Here is a 26,118-nt window from a genome sequence, read left to right as displayed (position 1 = left end):
TTAAGTGATGCTTAAAACTTCTGTTTGAGATTATATCTCATTAAAATTATTTTTCTTACCCCAATGGCAAATAATTTAGCTTGTTTTAAGCAAATGATCACTTATTTTTGATTATATTTTTTTTAGAAAACAAGACATAACTTTTCATGCTATTTCATCTGTCTAGTATACATCTTGATTTTTTTAGATATTTGGATTGAAAACAGGACAAAACTGCTAAGTTTGTTTTTTATTTTATTTTATTTTATTTTATTCTATTTTATTATTATTATTATTATTATTATTATTATTATTATTATTATTATTATTATAACAGCTCAGGGATGTTTAAGAACAACATGTTTGTTCACTTTCTAAAGATTTTAGTTCTGTTTTTGAATAAAGGGTTGGCAATGAATGCTTTTTAAAAAAAAGAAATCTGATTCATCGATTAATTGAAAAAATTAATTGACAGATTAATCGAATATTAAAATAATCGTTAGTTGCAACCCTAGATCAAATACATGCAAATTTGTGTCAAAACGCGGTGTTTAATGATTATTAATATTAACCATCATTTATGTAATAAACAAACGAGTTGAGAATCAAAAGACATGTGAAAGTGAAACCATAAACCAGAACGGTACTGCTCTTAAAGTGACAGTGCACATTATTTCTACTGCCAACTGTTTTTATCATTAATCAATCAACAAAAGGACAAAATCACTCACTGCTCTTGACTGAAGGACCTTTGTAGCTGTAATAAAAGTTGTTTTTTTACAGTGAAGATGCCTAAAGCACAGTCTGTTTCATATTTTTATTCTATTGTATTTATTTCCCTTATTTATAGGGAGGAAAATAACTCTATACATAGTTGAAATCTGAATTATTAGTGGCCCTTTATATTTTATGTTATATATGTTATAAATTATCTGTTGGTGGGGTTTAAACTTTGTATTTTGTGATGCTCAATTTGTAATTGTACTGAGTGTGTTTTAATTTTTTCTTTCCATTTACTTGTTTGTATTTATGTGCTTTAAAAATAAACTCAAACGCAACCTGCAACATCAGAAATTGGCAAAAACGGTCTCAAGCACAAAAAAACTTTACTACTCTAAACACAATGAACTTGAATCTACAAGAGATGTAATGGGCATAACAATATATTCGGATCAGATGTTTAATGCGATCACTATTTGACAAACAACGCCTCCTGCTCCAATCATGCCCGCTGGTCTCACTCATGTCCACATACAAACAACACAGAAGGCAACCGGCTAACACACAGACATGTACAGAATGCCCAAAATACACGGCGACCACCCGCACTTCTCCATCACTCACTCTGACAGCTCTCTCTTTCCTTCTCTTGCTTTCTTCCTGCGTCGATCACTCCAAGGAGCCAGAAATGAGTTGGTATTGAGATTATTTGAGAAAGTAAAGCACAGATGGCTCATGAGAGTGTGTTATGTGTACAAGTGAACAGAGCTGCAGCTCCACTGAGGAACACATGAGATCAGGTGTCCGAGCTGAGCCCACGGAAACACGGACGGGCTCTGTGTCTAAAGTCTATTTTCTGCCTTTCCCATTTAAACCCACAAGGTCAGAGGCAGAGCGTAGACCCCCGAGGAGGAGGGGTGGGAGTTTACCATGGGAATGAGGCGCTGATGATTTGTCTGCGTGTGTCACGTTTGAGCTTCACAGGTCTCTCTGCTGAGCAACTCACTGGGCTGGAAATGTTTCTATGGCGGACAGAACACGTGGCTCAGCGAGAGCACTAGAAAAAGACCACAGTGACATGAGGGGTTATAATTAAAAACATGTACTTTCTATGAATTGCCTTTCTCAAGAGTTTACATTTTAGCTGAAATGGTCGTGCAGAAAAGTAAAGCCAACTGTATGGCATGTTTATGTTTACCTTATATAAAATGAATGTCATGCAGCATCAGCAGTGTGACGGCCAGATGGAGAGAGTTTCCCACGCAGCTGAGCAACAAAAGCCTGCATGTCTGTATTGATGCTGCTCGGGTTGTCACAACCTACTCAAAGTTTCTGTCCGCCTCTGGGCAACATTTGTTTAGCTTTAAAAGTCTTTAGATGGTTTTTGTCACTCAAAAGTTAGTGTCAGATTTGAGGCAAAAGTTTTTCTTAGTCTCTTTGGCTGCATTTACACTGCAGATATTAGTGGTCAATTCCGATTTCGTGACTGTATCCAATTTTATTTGATGACCGGCTTACATCATCCTATGGCCCATTTCCACTGAGTGGTACGGTCACTTTTTGGGTACCCTTTCGGAAGTGTACCTAGCACAACAAAAGGGTGCCAAAAGGCACAGCAAGACGTGCAGCTAAATGCTATTGGTTTACAGAGATACGTCACTCACTCATGCAAGCAGCCAGAAGAAAGGACCCGCCACTTTTAAAAACACAGCCAAGACATTACACTGTAATAGTATATACCTATAATAATGAGCCATGGTCAACCCGAGCTTAAACAAACCTTGTTGTCATCTAGATGAACAGCCACAAAGCCAAGAAGAAAAACAGAACTTCCCTGTGCCCCGTAGTTGTTTACAAGCATGATCGTTTTGCTTTCTCGCTTGCGCTCACCTATATTTGAAATAACAAACTTCTTGAGCTGATGATAATAACATGCGTGTGATTATTGAAGTGCTTCTTACATCTGATCCTTTCAGAAACGGACAAACACCAGAGTGAAGTGCGAAAAAACAAAGGAGCAAATGATTCTTTCAGCAACCTAAAACATGAACAAGCTGCCATGTTTAACTATTGTCATCCCCTTTTGGACTATTATGAACTCGGAATAACGGAATTACTTTCTAACAAGAGGTTACATGTGCTTCTGAAGATGAAAGATACAGATGAGAGGTTTGCTATGACTGTGGGCTGTGTGTTGCGTGCTGATTTTGAACCCAAATAAGGACTAAATGTATGCTGTGTGTAGTTTATCTGTAATTGGTAACATATCGGAGACTGTAGGCGGCTGTATGTGTTCATATATGTTGCATTTATTTAATTATTTCATATAATTGCAGATGTTACAGTAGGCTGTTTCGCACTACCATTGATCTGCTTTTTGAAGTGCTTCTCGTATGATATGTGAACGACCCGTACAGCTTTAATTAGACATTTCCTCGAGCAACAATGACATCGAAACAATGAAACTTTCTGTTGTAAACCATGCCCACCATTGGTACCCTTTTGGCAGTGGAAAGTCAAGCCTGATAAAGGTGACCCATACCGACCCTTACCGTACACCTCAGTGGAAATGGGTCATTATAAAAGTGACTCATGTCTGCAATTACACAGCACATAGTAAAGGCGCAATGACCAGGAAAAAAAAAAAAAGAGCGGGTGCTGACTGACAGCTGATAATAAAAGCGTGCCCTTTTCGCCATTCCTGAACTTAATCTGTTTGCAGGGTTTCTTTTTTTTTATTATTTCTTTTTGACAAGTTGTTTTACTAGCTTATGACAGAACAGTTTTCATTTGGCCTTCTTCTTTTAATCCAGGCATTTTTTAAACCAGAAGGCATTTTAATGTAATGTCCATGACGTGATTTATGCACGTGATGTATGCAATTAGTTCTATATAAGCTTATATTGGTAATGTGGCGGATATTGCGCTCTCTCTCTCTCGTTGGCATGCTTAAATACTTGTGCTACGTGACAATATAAAAGCTTTTTTAGTCCTCGGGTATAAGATTTAAGGTTTGCAACTCTGCTGAAGTCTGTTCTGAAATGAAAGCGTCAGACTTGACGTTATTTGTTACGGTTTTTAATGGCGCGCAACTCGCATTGACAGGTGAAAATCCGATTTAACTGCTTACACTGCAGACACGAGGGCACGGATCCGATTCATATCGGATAAATTTACACATATGAACAAGGCCTGAATCTGATTAGAGTAAATCAAAATACATGTGATTTTTTTCCTGCTTACACATAAATGAGCCATATTCGATCTGTGCAACAGAAAAAAAAAAAAAAGTCTTGAGTCACTTGAACCATTCAGTGTAAATGCAGCCTTTTAGGCATGGGCCAATGTAAGATTCTGATTGTATAATAACCCTGGATAAAAATATCATGGTTTCACGGTTTTGTAATTACTGCTCTAAAATAAGTTCTTTTTAAATGTCTCAATCAAAAACAACTTTTTTCCCACTGAACAAAATACTGCATTGTTTAGGGCCACAACATGCTTGGAGGTAGGTTGTTACATTGCCCTGTGACTTTTACAGCACGTAAAAAATAAAAACTTACATATACCATTTTAAAACCATAGTAAACCTTAAAACTGGTTATCATCCCATGCCTAGTCTCTTTATATTTAGCAAGAATGCATGAATTTTAACAAAGTGTAACATTTATAATGTTAATAAATATTTAGATTAAATGACATTTATAGCATAAATTTATTTTTTTTAATCTTTTGAACATCTTTTGAACATCGTATTGGCAATTATTAATATTTATTTATTTATTAATATAAGAATTTTTAGGTTTGTGATTTGATCATTTTTAAAAATATAATAATAATTTAAAAAAAACATGTTATTGCAACCAGAAAAATTTCTGATGGATCCTCCAGTAGGACTAAATAGCATTTTTAATTATTTAAAAATGTCATCATTTTTTCCCTTTTTTTATTCTTATAATTATATTAGAAACTATTAGATATATTATTATCATTTAAATCGCCATAATTTACAATAGAACTGTTTTTACAGAATGTGTGATCAAAATAAACACAGCTTTAGGGTTTAAACATTCAATTTTGCTGACTAGCAAGGATCCATGCAAAGCACATGAAAGCGCAATTGAAGTCACCAATGTGACCAGTCTATAAGAGCTGATTATTAAAGTTTTAATTTTTTTAATTTAATGCCTGTGAATCGACTACTGATTAGACATCTGCGCAGCACTTAACTCAATCCATTAAATATTGCAGACTCTAGGAGTGCAAAATGATGACAGTGCCATGTTCTGGCAAATAGATTGTTTACATACATCCGCAATGTGTACACGTAAAAAACATGACACATTCAGCCGTAGTCTGATTTGCTTTCTCTCTCTTCCCTGTTCATGATTATTTTGATTGTTAATTTTATGAAGAAACATTTCACACAAACATGTAATTTCATTTCTCATGTCATTTCTAAAGCTGAATGGCTTTTTCCATTGGAGCGCAGCAGAAATATCTTGTCCCATGTAGCATCTCCTTTGGTTGCCAGTTATCTTGAAAATAAAAAAGGAAAGTCAAACAAACCTGGATTAAAAATTTACAAATATTACAAATTTCTTTGATTTTTGAACTGCAACAACAATTGGAATGCATTAATTGTGTCCATGCACAATGCAAAAGATAGCTGTCAACACGTTCATCATATTGCTTTCAACACTCCTTTTTGCAAATTCAACAAAACCACAACTACGCAGGCCAGCTAGATAACATTATCTTTGTGACAAATCAGCAGCCTCAACAATGTAGAATACACCAGACAAAAACAAACATTTAAACTTGCAGCTTGCAAGGCATAAAAATAACACCCACAAACTGACCCGACCTCTTAGTTGTCATATATGTTATGTTGTTGAACACCATTGTTGTAGAGTTTAAACCTGAACGTTTCAGAGATTGACTTTACCAGTTTCACTTTCTACAGATGAACAGCCACAAGATCTACAGTCTTCAACAACTCTACTTACATCCACTGTACTTATTTGTCTGTGGTTTGTACTTTATGGTTACGCCTTATTATTTACATTGCATTAGACTTTTTTTTCACAAACATACTATATAACTACCAATAGGGCTGGGTGGTATGACCAAATTTGTATTTCACAGGATAAGAAAGTTTATTTCATGGTAAAAAAATCTTTCACGAATTGTTGTCAGTTATGTTTCAAATGTAAGGTAGACATTGGCACAGTGATGCATGTATTTTGGGGCTGTGAACTGGGTTTTGATTGTGATAAAGAATGTGTATTAAATTTTTGTATATACTTGGCCCAAAAATTTATATTATTATTATGGTCAACTGCTCAGATAGCGTCAGTCAATATGTGGTCAGGCGACCACACTTTTACCACAGGAAAAAAAAAAAAAAACTTATGATTTACATCAGACATCTGAGGTGTTCTGGCACAATTGGTCTCCCTTCTGGAATTTTCTTGAGGGTACTCAGTGACTGTGTATTTCTAAATTTGGTTTTATAATTTAATTTTATTTCTGTCTTTGCTTTCAAGCATTTGTATGCATTTGAATGTCGAATAAAATTGCTGTAGTTGTTATCATCAGATACCAGTAGCACTTATTCTATTGGAAAAATGTATAAAAAATTAAAAATTTTAAAAGAAGAATCTCTTTTACAACATAGTTTTTTATAAAGGTAATTATTCCAAAAAATGTTCAAAAGGGCTTTATATAATAAACAAGCTTGAATATTAAACAAAAGAAAAGGACTTATTAGGATCTTATTAGATTGTTTTTTGTTTTATTTTTAACCTTATAAATTTAGTAAACAAAAAATGACTTTAGACAAAACAAATTCCACTGTACGTACAGTTTTATGTGGACAGACCTTAATATTATAAACATTTCTCGAGTAAAATCGTCTCACAGATATCAAATACATCCCAAGTAAGTAACAGGAAAAGAAAATATAGAAATAAGAAAATATAAATGTGAACACTTTACGGAAATAACTAAATTTAAACCATTAAAATTCTTATATAAATACTGAAACTAAGTGATCAATTTTTAATGAAAATATAAATGCAATAGGGTATATGCAGAAGGACTGATTATGGTAAACTGTCTTTCCATTTCAAAATACATTACAAAATCGCCTCATTGATGTGCAATATAAAGTGGGACTCAGAATGTACAAAAAGCACTACATTAAATTCCATTGCGCAATGTCTTTAAAATATGGACATTTATTTTACCACAGTATTTTCAATAGAGTTTCTGCGCTCGTCTGCAGCACCTGACCGCACTTGTGTTTAAAGGGCTTTTCATCACGTTTTGAAATTGAAAATAAGTCCTTTCACCAGAAGTTTATCGGTAGGGGAAGAACACTTGCTGTGCATCTAGCTCTTTGACAACACTTCCAGGGTGCACTCTCACTATGCTATCTTAATCGTGCTCAGGCGGTTGGAAGAGGTGGCCAGAGTGTGGTTCGGTTGGGCTTGTAGTATGAGTGCAAAGCGTGCCTAAGCCTGAAACTGAAGACGCGATGTCACTTTTAAGGGACTGTTTCATATGGATTTATTAATCATTCTTACTTTTCAATAAATGCGAACTGTCATAGTTTATTAAAGATACAAACCCCTCTCTGCAGGTCAGCTGCACCTTTAGCAAACCTCCTAATACGTACAGCATGAGGACTTTCATGATAATTTATGAGCGTCAAAAATGGTGGATCTGTTCAGCAAAATATTTGACCGTGTCACTGCATCTCAAACAACTACAAATAATACAAAACGATATAACTAAAGCAATCTCCACTGTGCTGAGCGAGAGCACTTCTCTTCCTGTTAAACTGAACAGTCGCATCTTCGATGAAGCAAGTGTGCTCCGGCTCTGAAAGTAAATGCAAAGTGAGTGCAGGCCGTCAGAGGATAGGAGAGGGGGGACAAGCGCGCTTCGGCACATTTCAAGGCAACTGTGCCGAGTGGGAGTTCGCCCCCAGTCTACCATGGATCATTTTTCTCAGCCTCACTCATGCTGCAGGCGAGTTGACCACGCCCACTTCATTCCTCACTATTGACCTTATTCTGCAATGTGGAAGTGCGCTTGTTTTTTGATTGTTTTAGAATTTCCGATATAGTTGTCTATGGGGAAAAATGGCTAGGATTAATAAACAACAGAAAACGGTCAAACTACTTGCTCTACAAACAAGTGTGTTTATGACTACACAAAGCAGAATGATAAAATAAAAAAGATTTGCTCCGTTAGCATCAAGCAACATAACGAGCTGTTTTTAAAGTCTAAAAATCAATGGAAGTGAATAAGACCGGACGTCTCAAGACAAACTCTCCCTTTCACTGCAGATCTTGGTGGTCAATTCTGATTTTGTGACTGTATCTGATTTTTTTGATGACCCACTTACATCATCGTTTAAAAGTGACTCGTACCCGATTGTCTGCATTTACACAGCACACAATGACAAGACGCAATGACTAGTAAAATAAAATAATTTTAAAAAAGAGCAGGCGCTGAATGACAGCTGATAATAAAAGAGCGCTCTTTTCTCCATGGCTCTATATAATCTGTTCGCAGGGTTTTTTTTATTCTTTTTGACAAGTTGTTTTACTATCATTTATGACAGAAATGTTCCCATTTTGGCCATCTTCTTTTAATCTAGGCTTTTTTAAAGCAGTAGGCATCTTAATGAAATGTCCATGGCGTGATTTATGCACGTGATGTGTGCAACAGTTTTATATATTGTTTAAGGTGGCAGATGTTGCGCTCTCTCTCGCTCGCTAACCTGCTTGAATACTTGTGCTATATGACTATATAAATGCTTTTCTGTTTGGGACTCTGCTGAAGTCTGTTCCAAAATAAATAAAAAGCTTCAGAGTTGACATCATTCGATAAGGTTTTTAATGAAGCGCGACTCGCTTTGACAGGTGAAAATCTGATCTACCTGCATATAGGCATGGGACGATAACGGTTTTTAAGGTATACCTCGGTTTGGAAAAGCCAAGGTTTTAAAACCGCTACAATTTTCTGCTATACCATTCCTATGGTAAATGTAACATTTATTTATGTAAAACATTTTTAGGACAACAGTATCTCCAGCAGAAAAGATATCCAAAGACGCCGTTTTAAATTGTAAAAAAATCTGTGCTTTTGAAACAAAGACGTCAATAATTCATTTTTCTTATTTAGCCTGACGTCTTTACTGTTCCAAAATACTTTAAATGTTTCTCAAAACAAAACACTTTGTGTTCTAAAGGGGAAAAAATTGTTGTATTTTTAATCAGACATTTAAAAAGTATATATTTTAGAGCAGTAAATCACAATACTGTGAAACTGTGATATTTTTATCCAAGGTTATCATTCCGTCAGAATCTTATACCGGCCCATGCCTTCCTGCTTACACAGCAGACATGAGGGCATGGATCAGATTTATATAATATAAAATGTATACCTTTTACATATGAACAAGGCCTGAATCGGATTTGAGTAAATCAGAATACATGTGAATTTTTCCTGCTTACACGTAGATGGGCCGAATCCAATCTGTGCCACATAGGAGAAAAAAAAATAAATAAATAAAAATAAATAAATAATAATTTTATTCGGAATTGGGTCACTTGAACCATGCAGTGTAAATGCAGCCAAAAAGATTCCAATAGAGGTGCCCACTCATTCGTGAAGAATAAGGTCAATACACAGAATTCAATTTTAAGGTACACACTTCTTCATTCCAGCCCTAACTAAAATTATAACTACAGAAGTCAACATTTGAAGTAGATGAAAACTTTTTAAAGCTGTCCTAAAACTATTGAACAACTCCAGTGCTTGTGTAGGACAATTTTGAAAATGTTTTTTGATTCACTTCAAATGCTGACAACTGTATAACTACATAACTACCACTAACCTATGGCCACACCACATAAACAATGCAAAGGTGCATGTTTTGTCTACCTTTTGATCTCAAACTCTCAATTCCGGATTACTGTTTTCACCATCAATTATTATAAGTTCTCATGACAGTTGCTAGGTTACCAAGAACCCTGTCTTTACTTATACATGACTGCAATTAGCCTATCATATCACTCGCACACCATCTCTGACGGTGACCTTTGAGGGAGTGACCCCTGCAGGGAGAGAGATGCTTTGATCCTTCCCATAATCACTACTGAGTGTTCTGCGGGGGGCAAAGGTCATTGGTCGAGAGTGGAAACAGTTTCACTCCTGCTTCATTTCTCCGACAATGAACAGATCTGACCTATCAGAAGTCAATAACTTTAATAATGCATGGCAAGTGTTATTTCCAGGCCATTCAGCGAAAGTCTGACATGAAACAGGTATCTGACAATAATCTTGTCTGTTCTTTAATGAGTGAATGAATGATTGTGTTTTGCATTCATTTATGATGAGAGGTAAACAGACAGACGCTCTGTGGGAGGGCAGTTACCTTGGTAACAGCCAATCAGAGGCATTCTACAAATAATACTAAATCAACCTGTTGGACCGCTTGGTGCACTGATCTGGACTCAAAGGTTATTTGGTCAAACACAGCCTCTTTACACAAAATGTTTCAGCCAAGAAAACAAGCAACATTACATTGGATAATTCATCGACTTTATTAGGGCTGCAACTAATGATTATTTTAATAATCAATTAAACTTTCAATTATTATTTTATTTATTGATGAATCGTAAAAAAATAAGCATTCATTTCCAACCCTTTATTAAAAAAACAGAACTAAGATCTTTAGAAAGGGCACACACGTTGTCCATAAACATCCCTGAGCTGTTATAATAATAATAAAATAAAATAAAAGACAAACTTGGTAGTTTTGTCCTGTTTTCAATCCAAATATCTAAAAAAAAAAACATCTTGTTTTCTGAAAAAAAAAAAAAAAAAAAAAACGTGTAAATGGCGTGAATTATAACAGCGCAAACTTTTCTGTAATCGTAGTAGTGCTGTGCCTTATTTTTTTTAACCCTTTAAGATGACGTGCTGACTGACAGGTGCGTGATGCGTGAGGCCAGCAAACACGACGTAGCTTTCAGTTATGATGAACAGAGTCTCCATAATTATATTGTATTTATAGATAAAGGTCTAGGGCTCTGCATACAATGATTTTATCTTGCTGGAGTTTAAAGCTGTTTCACTTTACTCCAGGACGCATTAATGCCGCTCTGTAGGTCTATTGCAGACATTCATAAATATTCCTAGCAAATCTAATAAATGTTGGAGACATACTCGTTACATAAACGCACTTCATCAGTGTTTATTTGAGAGCACACAAGAAGTTTTGTGCATGAACAAAGGAAATCAGCCACAGGTAATAACACCACAGGTTGTTGGTAAATCTGTGTAAAATGCCCAACAGAGTCTGCTGCCACAGCTGGAAAAAATCCTAGAGGAAACACTGGCATGAGTGCATAAGCAATGCAGTTTAACTCCAGCATATTGCTCTATTCTTAACAATAAGTAAAAACACAGACACACCCTTCAGTATTAATCCACACAGTGGCAAAAGCTGAACTATTTTGAAACTTGACCCCTGTCTGTGTGTAGGAACAGCTGGTGGTGGCCATAGCAATGACAAACGGCAGAGGATTGCAAGCTCACAAACACATTTAAATCCGTAAAGAAAATGGCACGCGTCCTGTTTTTAAAGTGGCTTTAGACAGGATATGTGAATATAAAGAGTAAACCAGATAACCACATACAGTACAAGCCACGTGGAGCGATTACAAGTAACGAAACACAATTAAATACATATTTTGCAAGATAGAGAGGAGGCAACCATTTTAATCCCGCTTACACTTGTGAAATGGAAACTGATCCATGAACTGTGTACTGATAAAGTTCCTGTCAAGCTCTGACAAAGTCCCATGCATCCATTGTCTTTTCTGATCCTTTCTTTAACAAACGGCCGACAAATCCCCCATTGCAGGGTAGATTTATTGCATTAATCACCAGAACATTCATCATCTTCAATTCAATGCACACCTGCACTCCTAGAGAAAGGCACGTTCACGTTTTACCGGATTCAGCACTTCATATTTGATATTGTTATTGTTGACGTCAATACGAACAGGCTAAAGATCCGGACGAACGACAAATCATTTAAACAACTCTGAGTCGAATGCTTTATTAAAAAAATCTATATTTTTAAACGAGCTGCACTTTCAGATTTAAACATCATCATTCACTTAGAGCTGTGTTGCACACAGCATGGAAGTTAGTTTTCAAAAACCCATAATAGGGGCTCTTTAAATCCTATCAGCTCTTATTTCCAATCTTTTTCAATTAATCTTGCACACCCTTGAAGGTTTCATTAGTCTAAAAAAATGGCAAAAGAAAAGAAAGTTAGACCACTGCACAAATGTAAAGCACATGACTACCCACGTTTTCGCTCCATCACACACACACTCCACAAAAACAAGCTTTTCAGACACACAGCCATCTGACATGAACCTGACAAAGCCAGAGCTCTGATTTGATCGCTTGTGCTCTCAATGAAACGGACAGATTGCTGCTTCATTTACAGAGTCTGCCAAAACCACAATTGTCAGGCAAGCCTTGGGCTGAAAAAATTTTGATATGGCTCTGCATTTGTTTGTTTTATGTGCCGTTCTTAGTATTTCCTACAGCAAGGAACAATAATCAGGAAACACTTATAACGGAACCCCTAAACAGTATTTGCAATAAACAGTAAGTTCACTAGTGGATCATAACGGAGAAAAACATCTCAAATATGCAGTTGGTAAACAGTGCAAGTCATCATGTATAACAAGCACAGACAAGTTGAGATGCAAGTCTCATATTTGACATTTTACAATCCTTCTGAAACGTTTATTATGCCATGATGTTATTGTTTGAATTTTATCAATTCCGATACCACTTGTCATTTAGATTCTTATCGATTCACAGTTTTGATTTTAACGTAATATAAAAGAATGCGAAAATTTTAAACCCTGTTCACATTGATTTTTAGATGTGTTTCTTTCGTCCACTTTCAAACATTTCTAACCACTTCTCTGATGAGGGTGGGTCTGTAGGCGTGGATTGGCTTTCTCTGATCTTTTAATCCAATTAGGGCTGCAAGATATTGGAAAAATATGATTTTGCGTTGCGTTTTCATAAATACAGCTTTGCATGATAATTGAATAGCACTATTTGACAGTTTTCAGGTACAGAAATCGAATAGTCACAATGCAAAAAAATGCTTTTCTTACTTTGTTTCCTCATTTCTAGTGCAAATATCTAAAAAGAAAACTGATTAGATCAAGAACAAATATTGTTTGTTTTAAAATTCAGATGAAATAAGACGAAATTAAGAGTTTTTCTTTAAAACAACCAAAATTATCTGCCAGTGGGGTAAGTTAAATAATCTTGTTTTTGCTTTGAAATGTAGATATTTGGACTAGAAACAAAGACAAAGATTTTAAGTGATAAAAACTTTTTTGTTGTTGCATAAATCATATAAGTTCCCCACAAATACAGGGATTAAATAGAATTTTGTAGCTCCTGATCCAATTATAATCCAGACTTAACATTGCATATCTTTGCGATGTGACTATTGCGGATGCGCACATTGCGATATCAATGCTGTGCAGCTCTAAATCTAAAACTGCAAAAGCTGATGCAATTTTTATAATTTACAAGGAAAAAGTTCCAGATTCACTAAAGACACTTCATGAATAGTCTTCATTATGCATAAAATATTAAAATGATAGATAATTGATTTCTTATATTACTGTGTTTCACACGTTGCCGGGTCAAATGCTGAACTCCTAATGTGACAAAGTTCATAAACATCAGCTTCGTAATTGCTGTAATAAAATTATTTAAAAATATCTAATTTAAGAATATCTATCTTAAAAAATAGTAACAGCTGCAACAGCACTTCTCAACATGAGGGGAGGAAGGATACACAAAGGATGTTTAAATACACAATATATTGTCATGATACTGCACTTGCTGTACCAATCCCACTACCATTTAAGCACATTCTTAAACAGTGCTGATTTGCCATTGTGTACCATTCCAGTCTTTGCGGTTCTGAAACTCTCCAGTGTTCCTGTATCTGTGTTTGCAACCAGTAAACAGCAGTGAAGTGCGGTGAAATTCTGTCATTTCTGTAGAGCACGTCAACACAATGGCAAATCAGTGGCGTTTAAGAATGATCTCAACAGCGGTTAAATGTTAGAGGCAAATGGACGTTTTAAAAATTTCAATCCCGCTTGGTACTGAAATTCCAGTATCGTGACCACACTAATACATAATGAAAATACTATATTAAGTCTTTATTCAAATAAAGCTAACAACATTAGCATTTTTGACACATCAGCTTCAAATTTACAGCAAAGGTTTAACGCTTATTCTATTATAAAGCTGTATATACTATTGAACCAGGAATGTCACACTACTTCATATCAATTCCGGAGAGCAAATGACTTCAGAGGAAAGTTATTAGCTGTTATGCGAGCATTTAATAATCGTGAGTGCTTCACCTTTTAGCAGGGGAAGAGGTGTGAGCTCGATTGGTTTGCCCTGAGAGCGGAACTGTGAGGAACTCTGAGAACGTTTCTGCTTGGCCTTCCGGACAGACTTCCGGGAGAATCCGTCTACTTTATCCACTGATGGAGGAGTGGTGGCTGCGGAGGACATAGCCCTGGAAAAAAGGAGAAGTGACATGTAAGACAACATAAACACAGCAGCATCTGCATAAGTGGAAAGTATAATGCCATTATGGTCTCATATTAGCTCTTTGTGTCCCCTTAACCAAAAAAATGTGTCATTGTCGCATTGTTTTCAAAGAAAGTATGTTGAAACAAATAAATTACAGTTGAAGTCAAAATGATTGGCCCTAATGAATTATTAGATGCCATGTATATATTTTTTTCCCCAATTACTGCTTAACAAAAAGAGGATTTTCTCAATACATTTCTAAACATAATAGTTTTAATAACTGATTTCTAATAACTGATTTATTTTATTTGGTATAAATGGGAGGAATTTATACCGCATTTCGAAAGTGAAACCACCACATATTCACTGATTATAAGTTCAGTATTTATTACACGAAGGTCTCTTCTTTACATTTACGTTATAACACATTTAGCTCTGCGTTCTGGTCTGTTATAATGACTGTTTACATTTATATGCTTAACCAGCATTTCATCACAGTACTCTGAAAATTTCCTTACTTCTCATATCTATAGTCTATTCGTTTTCATCTCATTTAATATTTAGTAAAACAAGTTTAGTCAAAACTAAAAGAAAACATGTAGGATTTTTTACATGGAGTGAAAGACTTATCTTTAGATATCTTTGACATGTGCATGGTTTAATAATTGTGCACAATACATCCATGTAAATGTGTAGCTAAAAAACATATACAGAGGATTTAATTGTTGTTTGTAAATCACACAACTGTGGTATACAGGATTACAACACTGTAATTGTGACAAAACACTGTGTTTCATATTTACATTTATTGTGGTTCTTTTCTATCCTGCAATACTTTTTGTTGTGTTACTATTTAAGTGTGTTCCTTTTTTGCTCTGACAATGTAGCTGTGTTTTCTATGGTTCTGTTTACGTTGTTATTTGCACAACAGCACAGTAGAGCTGTGTATAGTGTTAAGCAATAAAAAAAACCCTGTACTATATTTATTTATCAAAGATTTTGTTTATAATTTGAAATGTTGTTCAACTTATAGTTAAGCAGGAGAAAAACCTGTAATGTATTTTATTTATCAAAGACTTTGTGCAGCTGTTATTTTTTGTGCAGCTGTTTATTTGTAAACAGGGAGGGAAACCTCTATGTTTGAATTTTATTTTGCTCTTAAGTAATAGTCTATAGGGAAAATACCGGATATCGTATACTGTCATTCATCCTAAAAATACCAGGATATCATATTTTGCCCATATCGCCCAGTCCTAGATACTAGTATTTAGGCCTGCACAATTAATCGAAAAAAAGATCACGATCTCGATTCAACCCCCCACACACACGATCTTTATCCAGCATCTCTATAATTCGGCTAATTATACATTCAAATTTGGGAGAAGCTCAAAACGGAGTCACGATTTTCACATTGTTTTACGGACGTTGCTCATCAGCATGGACACCTGCAAATGGTGGTAAAAGTGTCACATACTGCATTTATAAGGTACAATTCTCCCAAAAATGTCATTTCTGTATTCACGGCTGTGAAATCACACATGAGCTGTTTGTTTACTAGCTGTTTTGTTTAAGAGAGGACGTGCGTGCATGGATGATGTCTACTTTAGTGAACAGAACCTGCATAGGCTGTGAATAACAGGTAATAAAGTTGTAAATAGTGTTCAGTTTTTTGCACAGAGTGATCATTTGGGAGTCGCGAGGGAAGTCTGATTTGTTCATGTCGCATTTTAGAGTTATGATTACAACAAGCGATTTGATGTGCTTTTTTTATTTCACAGCGAACACAGTGTTGTGCATGAAAATAAATGTTTACGGGGTCAGTATAACTACTCTTGCCTATTTAATGTTGAATATAAGGCAAGAGGGAATCTGATAATGACAAATGTCTGATTTTACCAGTAAAAAATGGTCTTATAATGTTGTCAATGACAAATGTCAAGCACATGTCTCAAACATAATAATTAAACTTTTCTAGGATTATGAATAATTGTATTCTGATGTCATCACTTTATTGGCATTAACGACCGAGACAAATTTAAAGTCTATTCCAAGTCTATACAAAATTTAGCATTTTAACCAACAGTGGACCTACACAAATAGGTCTAATATTATTGTTGTTTTACCATATGTTTAGGAAATAACAATAATAGCCTACTCATATTAACCTTTATTTTACATCTACAGAATCGCAAGTTAGGGTAATTAAGCAAGTCATTGCATAATGATGGTTTGTTCTGTAGACAGTTAGACAGTCAAAACATTTTTTGCTTAAGGTGGCTAATAATATTGATCTTACAATGTTTATGTTTTAACTGATTTTATTCTAGCCGAAATAAAACAAATCTATTATAGGAAATACTGTGAAAAATTCTTTGCTCTGTTAAACATCATTTGGAAAATATTTGGAAGAACGACAAAAAACTCACAGGAGGGCTAATAATTTTGACTTCAACTGTACTTGAAATCCTCATGTGTCTGTGTGTGGAATGTTTAAAAAAAAACTCTTATTATATTCTATTAATAGCCTGTGGGTACATGTAAACAATTCAGGGTTATAATGTCCCATGAAAGATCTTAAATAATCTAAGCTTTTAAAATGAATCCCCTCCCAAGATCATATGATTGCAAATATTTTAAAAAAGGACCACTGTGGGCCGACTTTGCTAACTGCAATAAGGAATGGCCTTTTGTTCTGGAATCCATTTGCTTTCTTTTGTTTGGAAACGACTAGATCAAGCAGCCCATTCTCATAGTGCCCATCAAATTTACACATTGCTCTTGAATTACGCAGAAAAGCTGGAACAATATGTTTTAATCCTAAATATTACAGATTTTGAGAGTTTATGTACAAGACCCAAGATTTGAATTAACTTTCATTGTCTTTAGTTCATTTATCAATGGACATTACTGATCCCTCTGTAAAGTGTGAACAAGGTGAATATAATTACAGACCACAACAATCTATTATAATCTCCAAATGTTTCTTGAGCATAACATTAGCAAGCCAATATTTTCAGGCAAAAAAAAAATATGATACGGTCACTGACACTAAATAGACAACATAATTGCACAGTTAATGGCCAGTTTATTTATGGTCAGTTAAAGGTCAGCTCTGTACATATCTGGTGGGACTGTTTTATGATAGATTAAATAATCCCAGATAAATCAAGTGCGTAGTAGCAAAACAGCACAAGAGTATGTCAAGCTCCTCTCCATCGGTCACTGTAAACAGCCATTAGCTTCACAGGGGACTTCATATCAGCGATGTGTGTGTGTTTTCACATCATTTTGTTCATTAAGCTGTTTTGCAGGTCCAGTGTAAGGAGCAATAAAACCAGGTTGGATGTTTAAATGCCTCAGACAAAGACGTTTGCAATTCAAAAGCAAAGGTAATTATGAAATGAACCACAAATGGCTAAAGGAAGTAACTGCGGTGGGATAGAATGAAAATCCAGACAGAGATGTAAATAAAGGCAGGAATTCAAACTCAGATGAAAGATAAAACCGTATGGAAACAAGCTCATAAGCATATTCGAAAAGAAATGAAGGGGTGCAGGACATAGACTGTGTTAACTGCATGAGTCGGGATCATGTTTTTCACAAGTTTACAGGTGTCAGCTTGAATGTCATGCATGATATTACAGCAGAAACATACTGAAAGAATTGCTTGGGCCTAACACCATGTCCTAACAACACGTGTGAAGATTCCAGCGACAAGCAATTTGGCTGTTTGCATGAAAAGTGTCATGACAGAAACATTTAAATACCAGTCACTGCACTCCCAATGAAACAGTAAAGGCTTTTAATCTAATTAATACACAATAAACCTCTTTAACATTATTAATAGGCTAGTAAGTGACTGAGCGACTTTCATTTTCAAACTGTCTGCAAGTTATTTTATTTTCGAGATCTGAGTAGGGTCGTCACGATACTCAAATTCGGTACCAATCGATACTGAAATTTAAAAAATGTCCCTTTCCTGCCAACATGTGAGCGTGTTTGATTGATACCATTAATTTGTTATTGTGTTCACGTGCTCAACAGAACTGTGATTGGCCATGAAGGTCATCAGTTCACTGCTGTTTACTAAGTGTAACCATAGCTACAGGGACACTGGAGCGTTTTAAAGCCTTGATTTATTAGCGGATTGCTCGTATGTCAGCTTATAGACAAATCAGCTGATACACGGGATTTTGAGACACTTCAGTGTCCCTGTATCTGTGATTACACTCATGTAAACAACGATGAGTTTGGGGAACTGATGACCTTCACAGCCATTCACAGTCATTTCTGTTGACTACGTGAACCCAATGGCAAATCAGCTGTGTTTAAGAACGTGCTCCACAGTGCTTAAATGTTCACGGGAAATGGATGTTTTTGATATTTCTCTACCAATTGGTATCGAATTCCAGTATCGTGACAACCCTACTACTGAGTGACTGAGCGACTTTCATTTTCAAACAATTTGCAAGTTATTTTATTTTAGAGATCTGAGTAGAGTTGTCATGATATTGGAATTCGTTACCAATCGATACTGAAATTTATGAAATGACTATTTCCCGCTAACACTTGAGTGCTGTTGAGCCCGTTCTTAAAGACCATTGATCTGCCAGTGTTCACATGCTCAACAGAAATGACTGTGATGGTCATCAGTTCATGGAACTCACTGCTGTTTACATGAATGTAATCACAGATACAGGGACACTGGAGCATTTCAAAGTCACGTTGACCAGCTGGTTTGTCTATAAGCTGACATAGGAGCGATCCGCTGATAAATCACAGCTTTGAAATGCACTAGTGTCCCTGAATTTATGGTTACACTCAGTAAACAGCAGTGAATTCGGTGAACTGATGACCTTCACGACCAATAAGTGATTTCTGTTGAGCACAATGGCAAATTAGCCTTGTTTAAGAATGTGCTCAACAGAGCTCAAATGTTAGCAAGAAATGGACGTTTTTAAAATTTCAGTATCGATTGGTACCGAATTCCAGTATCGTGACAACCCTAAGTCTGAGGTTAACTATCTGCTGCTGCTAGTAGTAGTGCAATAAATGTCACGTAAAATGCTACTCACTGTGTTTACTGTGTTTAACCACAGATACAGGAACATTGGAGCGTTTTAAAGCAGCGATTCACCTGCGGATCGCTTATATGTTAGCTTATGGACAAACCAGCTGATCGAGGTGACTTTGAAATGCTCCAGTGTTCCTGTATCTGTGATTACACTCAAACAGCGGTGAGTTCGGTGAACTGATGACCTTCACAGCCAATTACAGTAATTTCTGTTGAGCACGTGAACACAATGGCAAATTAGCACTGTTTAAGAACATGCTCCAAAGCGCTTAAAATTCCACAGGAAATAGACCTTTTTAAAATGTCAGTACAAATTGTTATCAAATTCCAGTATCGTAACAATCCTAGTTAGTAGTTTTATATGCTGTTGTTCAGCTGTGACATCACGGAAATAGAAAGCAATTGTAAAATAGGAATTTCACAAGTCACCATCGCAGATGGTTAGTACAAAAACTCATTTTAAGATGGAAAAGATTTCTTTATTGTGTGTCGCAGTGACGCATCACGTGTTGTTAGGACACGGTGTAAGAAACCAGCAACATTTCAAAACCTATAGGGGAAAAAAGAGAAAGTAATACTTTTCAACTGTTTCATTCCTATTGATTTTTATTGACAGCAACTGTTTGCAATGCTGCAAAGTGTTAGAGCTGAACACAACAGTCAAACTGGCAGGCCTACAAGTGGCCAATGGCACTGAGGCTATGAACTGTCGGTTGAAAAGACCCTGTAAAGGAGAATTGGAGAAAAGCTTAACAGGAAGTAAACAACCTTTAACAGGAAGACAGAGATGAAGAACCAAGTCCTTGCCATTAAAAATAAGCCAAGGAAGCAGTGAAAGACCACCTCATCTCTGATAATGTTACTGAAACTCAGGGGTTATTTTCAAAGCGGTGTTTTCAGCCAAAAACAGTTGAACTTTTGGTGCATTTTGCCTGTTTCTTAACACGACAATGACATTTTTGGGAGTGAACACATAAATGTGAAATGGGTAACAAAGTGGAGTTTTTTTGAAAACACCGCCACTGTGATGTCCATCTAAACGCCTGAAAACAAGAGCCTTTGAAAATGATGATGTCACATGCATGCATGGCACGTGTTTAAGGAGTTGTAGATTAAAGGCAAGAGTGAACAAACACACATCAGTGATGGAATACATGGTAGTATTGTTATTGCTCAAGAATTGGCCAACTCTCCATCAGCAAAGTGAGGCTTTACATTACATTAAAACCAATAGCTCCAATAGAGGAGCAACCGAATGCACATTGCCACTTATTTTCCTTACAAGTAGTTTATTAACAAGATGACAGCGTCAATTATTGGCCTGGCATGCATAGTACATTCCATGGTGCATTTTAGTCATTCTATGAATGTGTAAATGCAAATCATTTTGAAAACCTTGTCATGTAAATAGAATTTTGTAAAATGCAAAAAGTAAATGTAAACATAACCTTAGAAGATTTCAAACTAACTCATTCGCTTTGTGTCTTCAGATCATTAAAGCAGACATGAGTGAATTTGCACAAAGAAGTGCATTTTAGCCAATTATCTGAACTGGATGTCCGAAGCCGGGGTGTTCTTTAATCTGGCCATTCAGAGCATTTTTATAATGCGGTCCGAGACGCTTAAATTAGCAGACATCAAAGGAACGAGATGCTCCCAACATTCATTGATGATATCTCATAATGCTGCAGTGAGCAAGAGACTGCAAACAATACAATACACAAATACATTTCCTGAGCCACTTTTTCTGTTCTCAGAAAAAAAAATTAAAAAACAAGACTGCTTGTCTTCGATCTCAATGAATATCACATTCAAGCAACAACAAAGCAAGAGAACGCCGACTAAAAACACACAAGGTCAGCAGAAATGAATAAACACATGAAGTCATTGTGGTTAAAAGTTTGAGAATGGCATGGGCTGGGAAAAGTTCAATTTTACCCAAGTACAGTACCTGTCAAAAGTTTGGAAACATTAAGGTTTTTTTTTTTTTTTTAGAAAAAATGTTCTTACCAATAGTGCATTTATTTAATCAAAAATGCTATAGGAAAATATAGTAATATTGTGAAACATTAAACTTAAAATAATCTTTCTTTGATTAAAAGCTGAAAAATGATATGTTTTCTTCTACATAATATTATCAATGTTGTACATCACTTTTGATTAGGGATGTCCAGATCCTATCATGTGATCGGAAACTGGGGCAGATGACACGGTTTCAGGCTCGATCGGAATCAGACATTACCTCCCAATCAGCACTCAAATATATATATATATTCTCATTATAACACATTTACAGTTTACAGTTATGCGGTGGCACAGAGTTAGATCTCTTTCTTGACTTCACACTGAAACAGCAATGTGTGCGGCATGACATCACTTTGTTGCAGAGACGCTATTGGTTAAATACCGGCAAAGTATAACACGGAAGCAGCTTAAAGTCGAAAGCGCGAGTATGTCTGCGGTCTGGAATTATTACAAAGCTTATGATGACAACAATGCCATAGCAAACTAAGAGATATGTAAACTTAGGATTGCCTGCTGGATATTTCAAGTTGAGGTGGTATTTGTTTTTTGATTAAATATTATATTTACAGTTGCACTAAAGTCCAAAAGTGAAGAATTTATGTTATTTATTACTTGATTGTTCAAGCTGCCTCACAGAAGTGCTTTGTTTGTTAACAGAGTTGTTGAATGTTTAAAATAAGGTGAATTAAACTAAAAATAAGGAACATCCTAGATCTGTTTCTTCACTCTTCTTTAATCTTTTTTATGTATTATAGAAGTATCAAATTGGGTTTCGGTATCGGTAGATCCTCAAAATCAAATGACTCCGACTCGAGGGTAAAAAAAAAACCTGATCGGGACATACTTTTGATCAATTTAATGCTTCTTTGATTAATAAAAGTGGTTTAAAAAAAATTGCTGTGGTAATATACATATGTTTACATATGGTGATACCACTTACTGAATGTGTGCCGTTTTAAATAAATCACACATTATTACTTAAAATTATTATTATTTTTATTTACTTTAAATAACATAAAGCAATCACATAATTGAAAACTAATGGAAACTTTACAATAATCAAATAAATAAATTACAGAAATAATAAAAGACGTGCTTAATTTATATTATTAATAACTCAAAAAGCTTAATTATGGAAAATATATGTAGATTTGACTTTGAGGTGCAATTGGACAGGACATCATTTTTTTGTGAATTTTGTGAGAAAAACATTTGGCGATGAAAGGTCGTGACCTATGTTCATCCTGCTTTGACTTCCACAACAAGAGATTTCTGTATGCACCATCACACAAATTACACACTTCTGCAAAATATGGAATGACAACCTTTATACAACTACTCTTAGCAAAAAAATGTATTTGGACTAAATGTCAAGTAAATTAAATAAACAAATAAATAGATCACACATCATACAACCTCTACAGCAGTGACACTGTACTAGTTTATGACATTGTGAGAGATAATCCCAGATATCCAGGCTGTTCGGCGACCCAGCTCACTGCTGTATAAAAAAATCTGCAGGTATAAAAACATCCAAGGGCTTAACCACTGTACCAACTGAGAAAAAGTGAACCACGATCTAGGAAACACTCATGCACAGTCATTAATCCAAAAAAACACTGCCACTGATGCCCTGTCCCTAATCTCCAGAATCAGGTATTTAGAGATAACCTCTCTCATTAGTTTGAATAAAGGTCACCCAAAAACAACCACACAGAGTGTAATCCGCCGCATGTGTCGTTGTTGATGGCGATGGGACATTGCATCTGCCAAACTGCCAGGCAGCTGAAGCGAACCAGACCACAGAGGCATCGTGCCACTGAGCCAAAACAAGAAGTTGGCACAGACAAATGGAGCAACAATCAGAACGGCGTGTATTTGGTGGGTTGGTTCATAATAACAGAGTTTTAGGGTGCACAAAAGCAGCCTGCAAAACAAAAAAAGTTCTTAAAAAACACTGATTAAAGTGGAAAGTTGAACAATTCTGCAATCTATAAGCGTGCATAATGCCCTGATGGATCTAAACACTTAAAGCACACACACAATCAGCTGACAGACCGATTCCAAACTAAAACGGATGAAGAATGAGCTTTCTTTGCGGATTTTCACTCATCCACCCATTCATATGCTGCCTTCCAAGTCAACATGTGTGGGGAATATTGAGAGAGGGGTTTTTCATTGCTCCTTTTAGCTAACGTTAACTAATACAACACAACTCCTTGGAAACTCTGTACAGGAAATGTTTTGAAGCTTTAACCTATTTTTGACATATTTACTTTGGGATGTGAAACATCAAAACGTACCGGATCTCAACTTGAGCATGATAGGCGAAAAAACCTTTAAATATTGAATTTACCTTGATGTTTTCGATGTGAGGAACTGATTTGAGTGTTTTTAACCGTCTTTCCTCCTTCAAGGCCTCTTGAAGCAGCAGAAAAAGAAAAAGAAAGACACAAAATCCGTTTTTGGCCTTAAAAACTGCCAAACCCACAGCAATAATCCCATCAAACACTCAATTTTCCGACGATAGAAATAGATCCAGCTGAAATACGAACATCCCCGGGTATTTCTTTATATCCACACGCCGCGCTCGCGGGTTATTTTTATCCAGAAAATATGTTTTATTAGGGAATATCGGTCCCTTTTTCGCCCTATTGTCAATATTACTGGGCTGAGTCCATGGCACACATAACACGGACGCGTTCTACCATGCTGGGCCGGGTTCGGGCCTACAGCGCCACGCCATTGGTCAGTTTGAAGATTCCAGAGAACGCGATTGGGCGATAATACTGTCAATCACCACGCAAAGGAGGGTGGATAACTCCAAGGCTACTCTTGACGATGAATAGAGAAGTTGGGTTGAGGTGTGTGCGAGCAGGAAAGAGAGTCACCTTACTGTTCTGTCTTAGTGTTTTAATTCTATCATGTGTTTTATTGCAAAAATAACAAAACTAATTAATACACATCTGTTTCGAATGCGCAAGTTTATTAATGCACGACCCTTTGCAAAGCTTGAATGTGTTTTGTGAAAAGTAAAAATTAAGTAAAAGGAACAAATAAAAACAAAATCAATAAATCGTATCCAGAATAATGACAATTTTTTTACAAGAAATAGAAAAGGAAGTAATTCATCTATTTAGGAATGAAGTTAAACCTGTATGAGGGCCCAACCCTTACGAGGAGCGTCTCACTCCAGAAAACAGGAGAAAGAGAAGAGAAGAGCAGAGCACACCTGGCGTGAACTATCAGAACATTGCACGAGCATCGGGATCATATGGCACCTTTTTTACGCTCAGCTGCGGTTTCACGTATGTGTTTCAGGAAATGAGTGACGAGAACGCGCACGTCAGCACGTGCGTCAACGCGTAGACTGAGAATGCCTTTTACGCATCCAAAACATGATCCAAACGCTCAGGGATGTTTTTCTGGTGGATTTCAAATAATACAAATAGTCAAACTTACGCTTTTAAGATTAAAATGAACCATTCGCTTTTTAGGCTTTAGATCATATTCATATAATATAATATAGTAGTAGTATTGTTTTAAACCACCAAATCATAAGTTAAATGTTTGTAAGCCTAGTTAAAAGGTAAACTAAGGCGATATAGACCAATTTCAATGTGGCCATGTTATTAGCCCATGAACATTTCCTGCTTGTTATCAAACTATTTCATAACTGTAACAAGAACAGTTATAATAACAGTTTTATCAATACGTGGCCCTTTTTGGATTCTCGGACGCTATAGAAATTAAAAATGTAAAACAGGAAATTCGTTGGGACCAATGTTATTGTTTACATCCCTCAAAATGCTCTATTTAAATGGACTTTTAATTTCAGTCAGCCAGCCCCAGGGCTTCCTGTGAATTGTCATACAAAATCACAGCGTTTAAGATCTAATTTTCCTTTAAAAAAAAAACAGCGAGCCATAAAATAATTTAAAATATGGAAATTAATTTTACCACAGTATTTTCAATGAAGTTTCTGTGCTAGCCTGCTGATAATGACGGCGCCTGTGTCTTTCATTTCTTTTTATGCTTGAACAACTAAATGACTGCTCAAGTCTATTTAACTGATTTGAATTACATTACAGCATCAATGCTGTAAAAGGAACCTTATGAAATAAAAAGTCACATTAACCTTTCACTGGAAGTTCATCTTTGGCTAAAAACACTAGCTGTGCATACAGCCCATTATCTACTGACATATTCGATTTACTTTTAATTAAAAAAATTAAATCATGAACTATAATAAATGCTTAATATTAGCCCTTTTTATCAACAGAGAAACAATTAGCCTAAATTATAATATACACCAATACACAAATTACACGCCACAATGTACACACAAAACATTCATTCATTCATGAAAAATTAGGTCTTCTTTGCTTTTTTAAATAAATTGTTCTCCAAACTGGTGTAGTAGTAGTTAGCTTGTTACTAGCATAAGCATTAGCTTTGCTAGCATATTTTATCATTCTGAAAGTTGTTTTTTTGCATGTTATAAATATACACATTTCTTTATATTGTAAACACATTTTAAGGTAATTAAAATTTCGCTGGCATATTTGTTATCTGAATTAGCATGTTGCTAACATTTTCCAAATGATAGTAGCAGTCATTGTAGTAGTAGT

General features: G+C 35.7%; 1 protein-coding gene across 2 annotated transcripts in view; it reads right to left on the bottom strand.

The window, feature by feature from the left end:
* The window catches only part of ppp2r5eb (protein phosphatase 2, regulatory subunit B', epsilon isoform b), a 43,261-nt gene extending 19,067 nt beyond the window's left edge, over positions 1-24,194 (bottom strand). The window contains exons 1-2 of one of the 2 annotated variants that reach the window (XM_056470690.1): positions 23,844-24,194; positions 14,211-14,371 (exon numbers count right to left, since the gene is read on the bottom strand). In XM_056470690.1, coding sequence (XP_056326665.1) covers positions 14,211-14,367 — 157 coding nt within the window. In that variant the 5' untranslated portion in view covers positions 14,368-14,371; positions 23,844-24,194. Of the gene's footprint in view, positions 1-1,323; positions 1,512-14,210; positions 14,372-23,843 lie in introns of those variants that run through there. The other variant, XM_056470691.1, reaches the window with a different exon arrangement.
* Between the last annotated feature and the right edge of the window lie 1,924 nt (positions 24,195-26,118).

The sequence above is a fragment of the Danio aesculapii genome, chromosome 13, assembly GCF_903798145.1.
Source record: "Danio aesculapii chromosome 13, fDanAes4.1, whole genome shotgun sequence".
Taxonomy (NCBI): Eukaryota; Metazoa; Chordata; class Actinopteri; order Cypriniformes; family Danionidae; genus Danio; species Danio aesculapii.
Note: the sequence above shows the minus strand (reverse complement) of the source record. Positions and strands in the feature narration are given on the sequence as shown.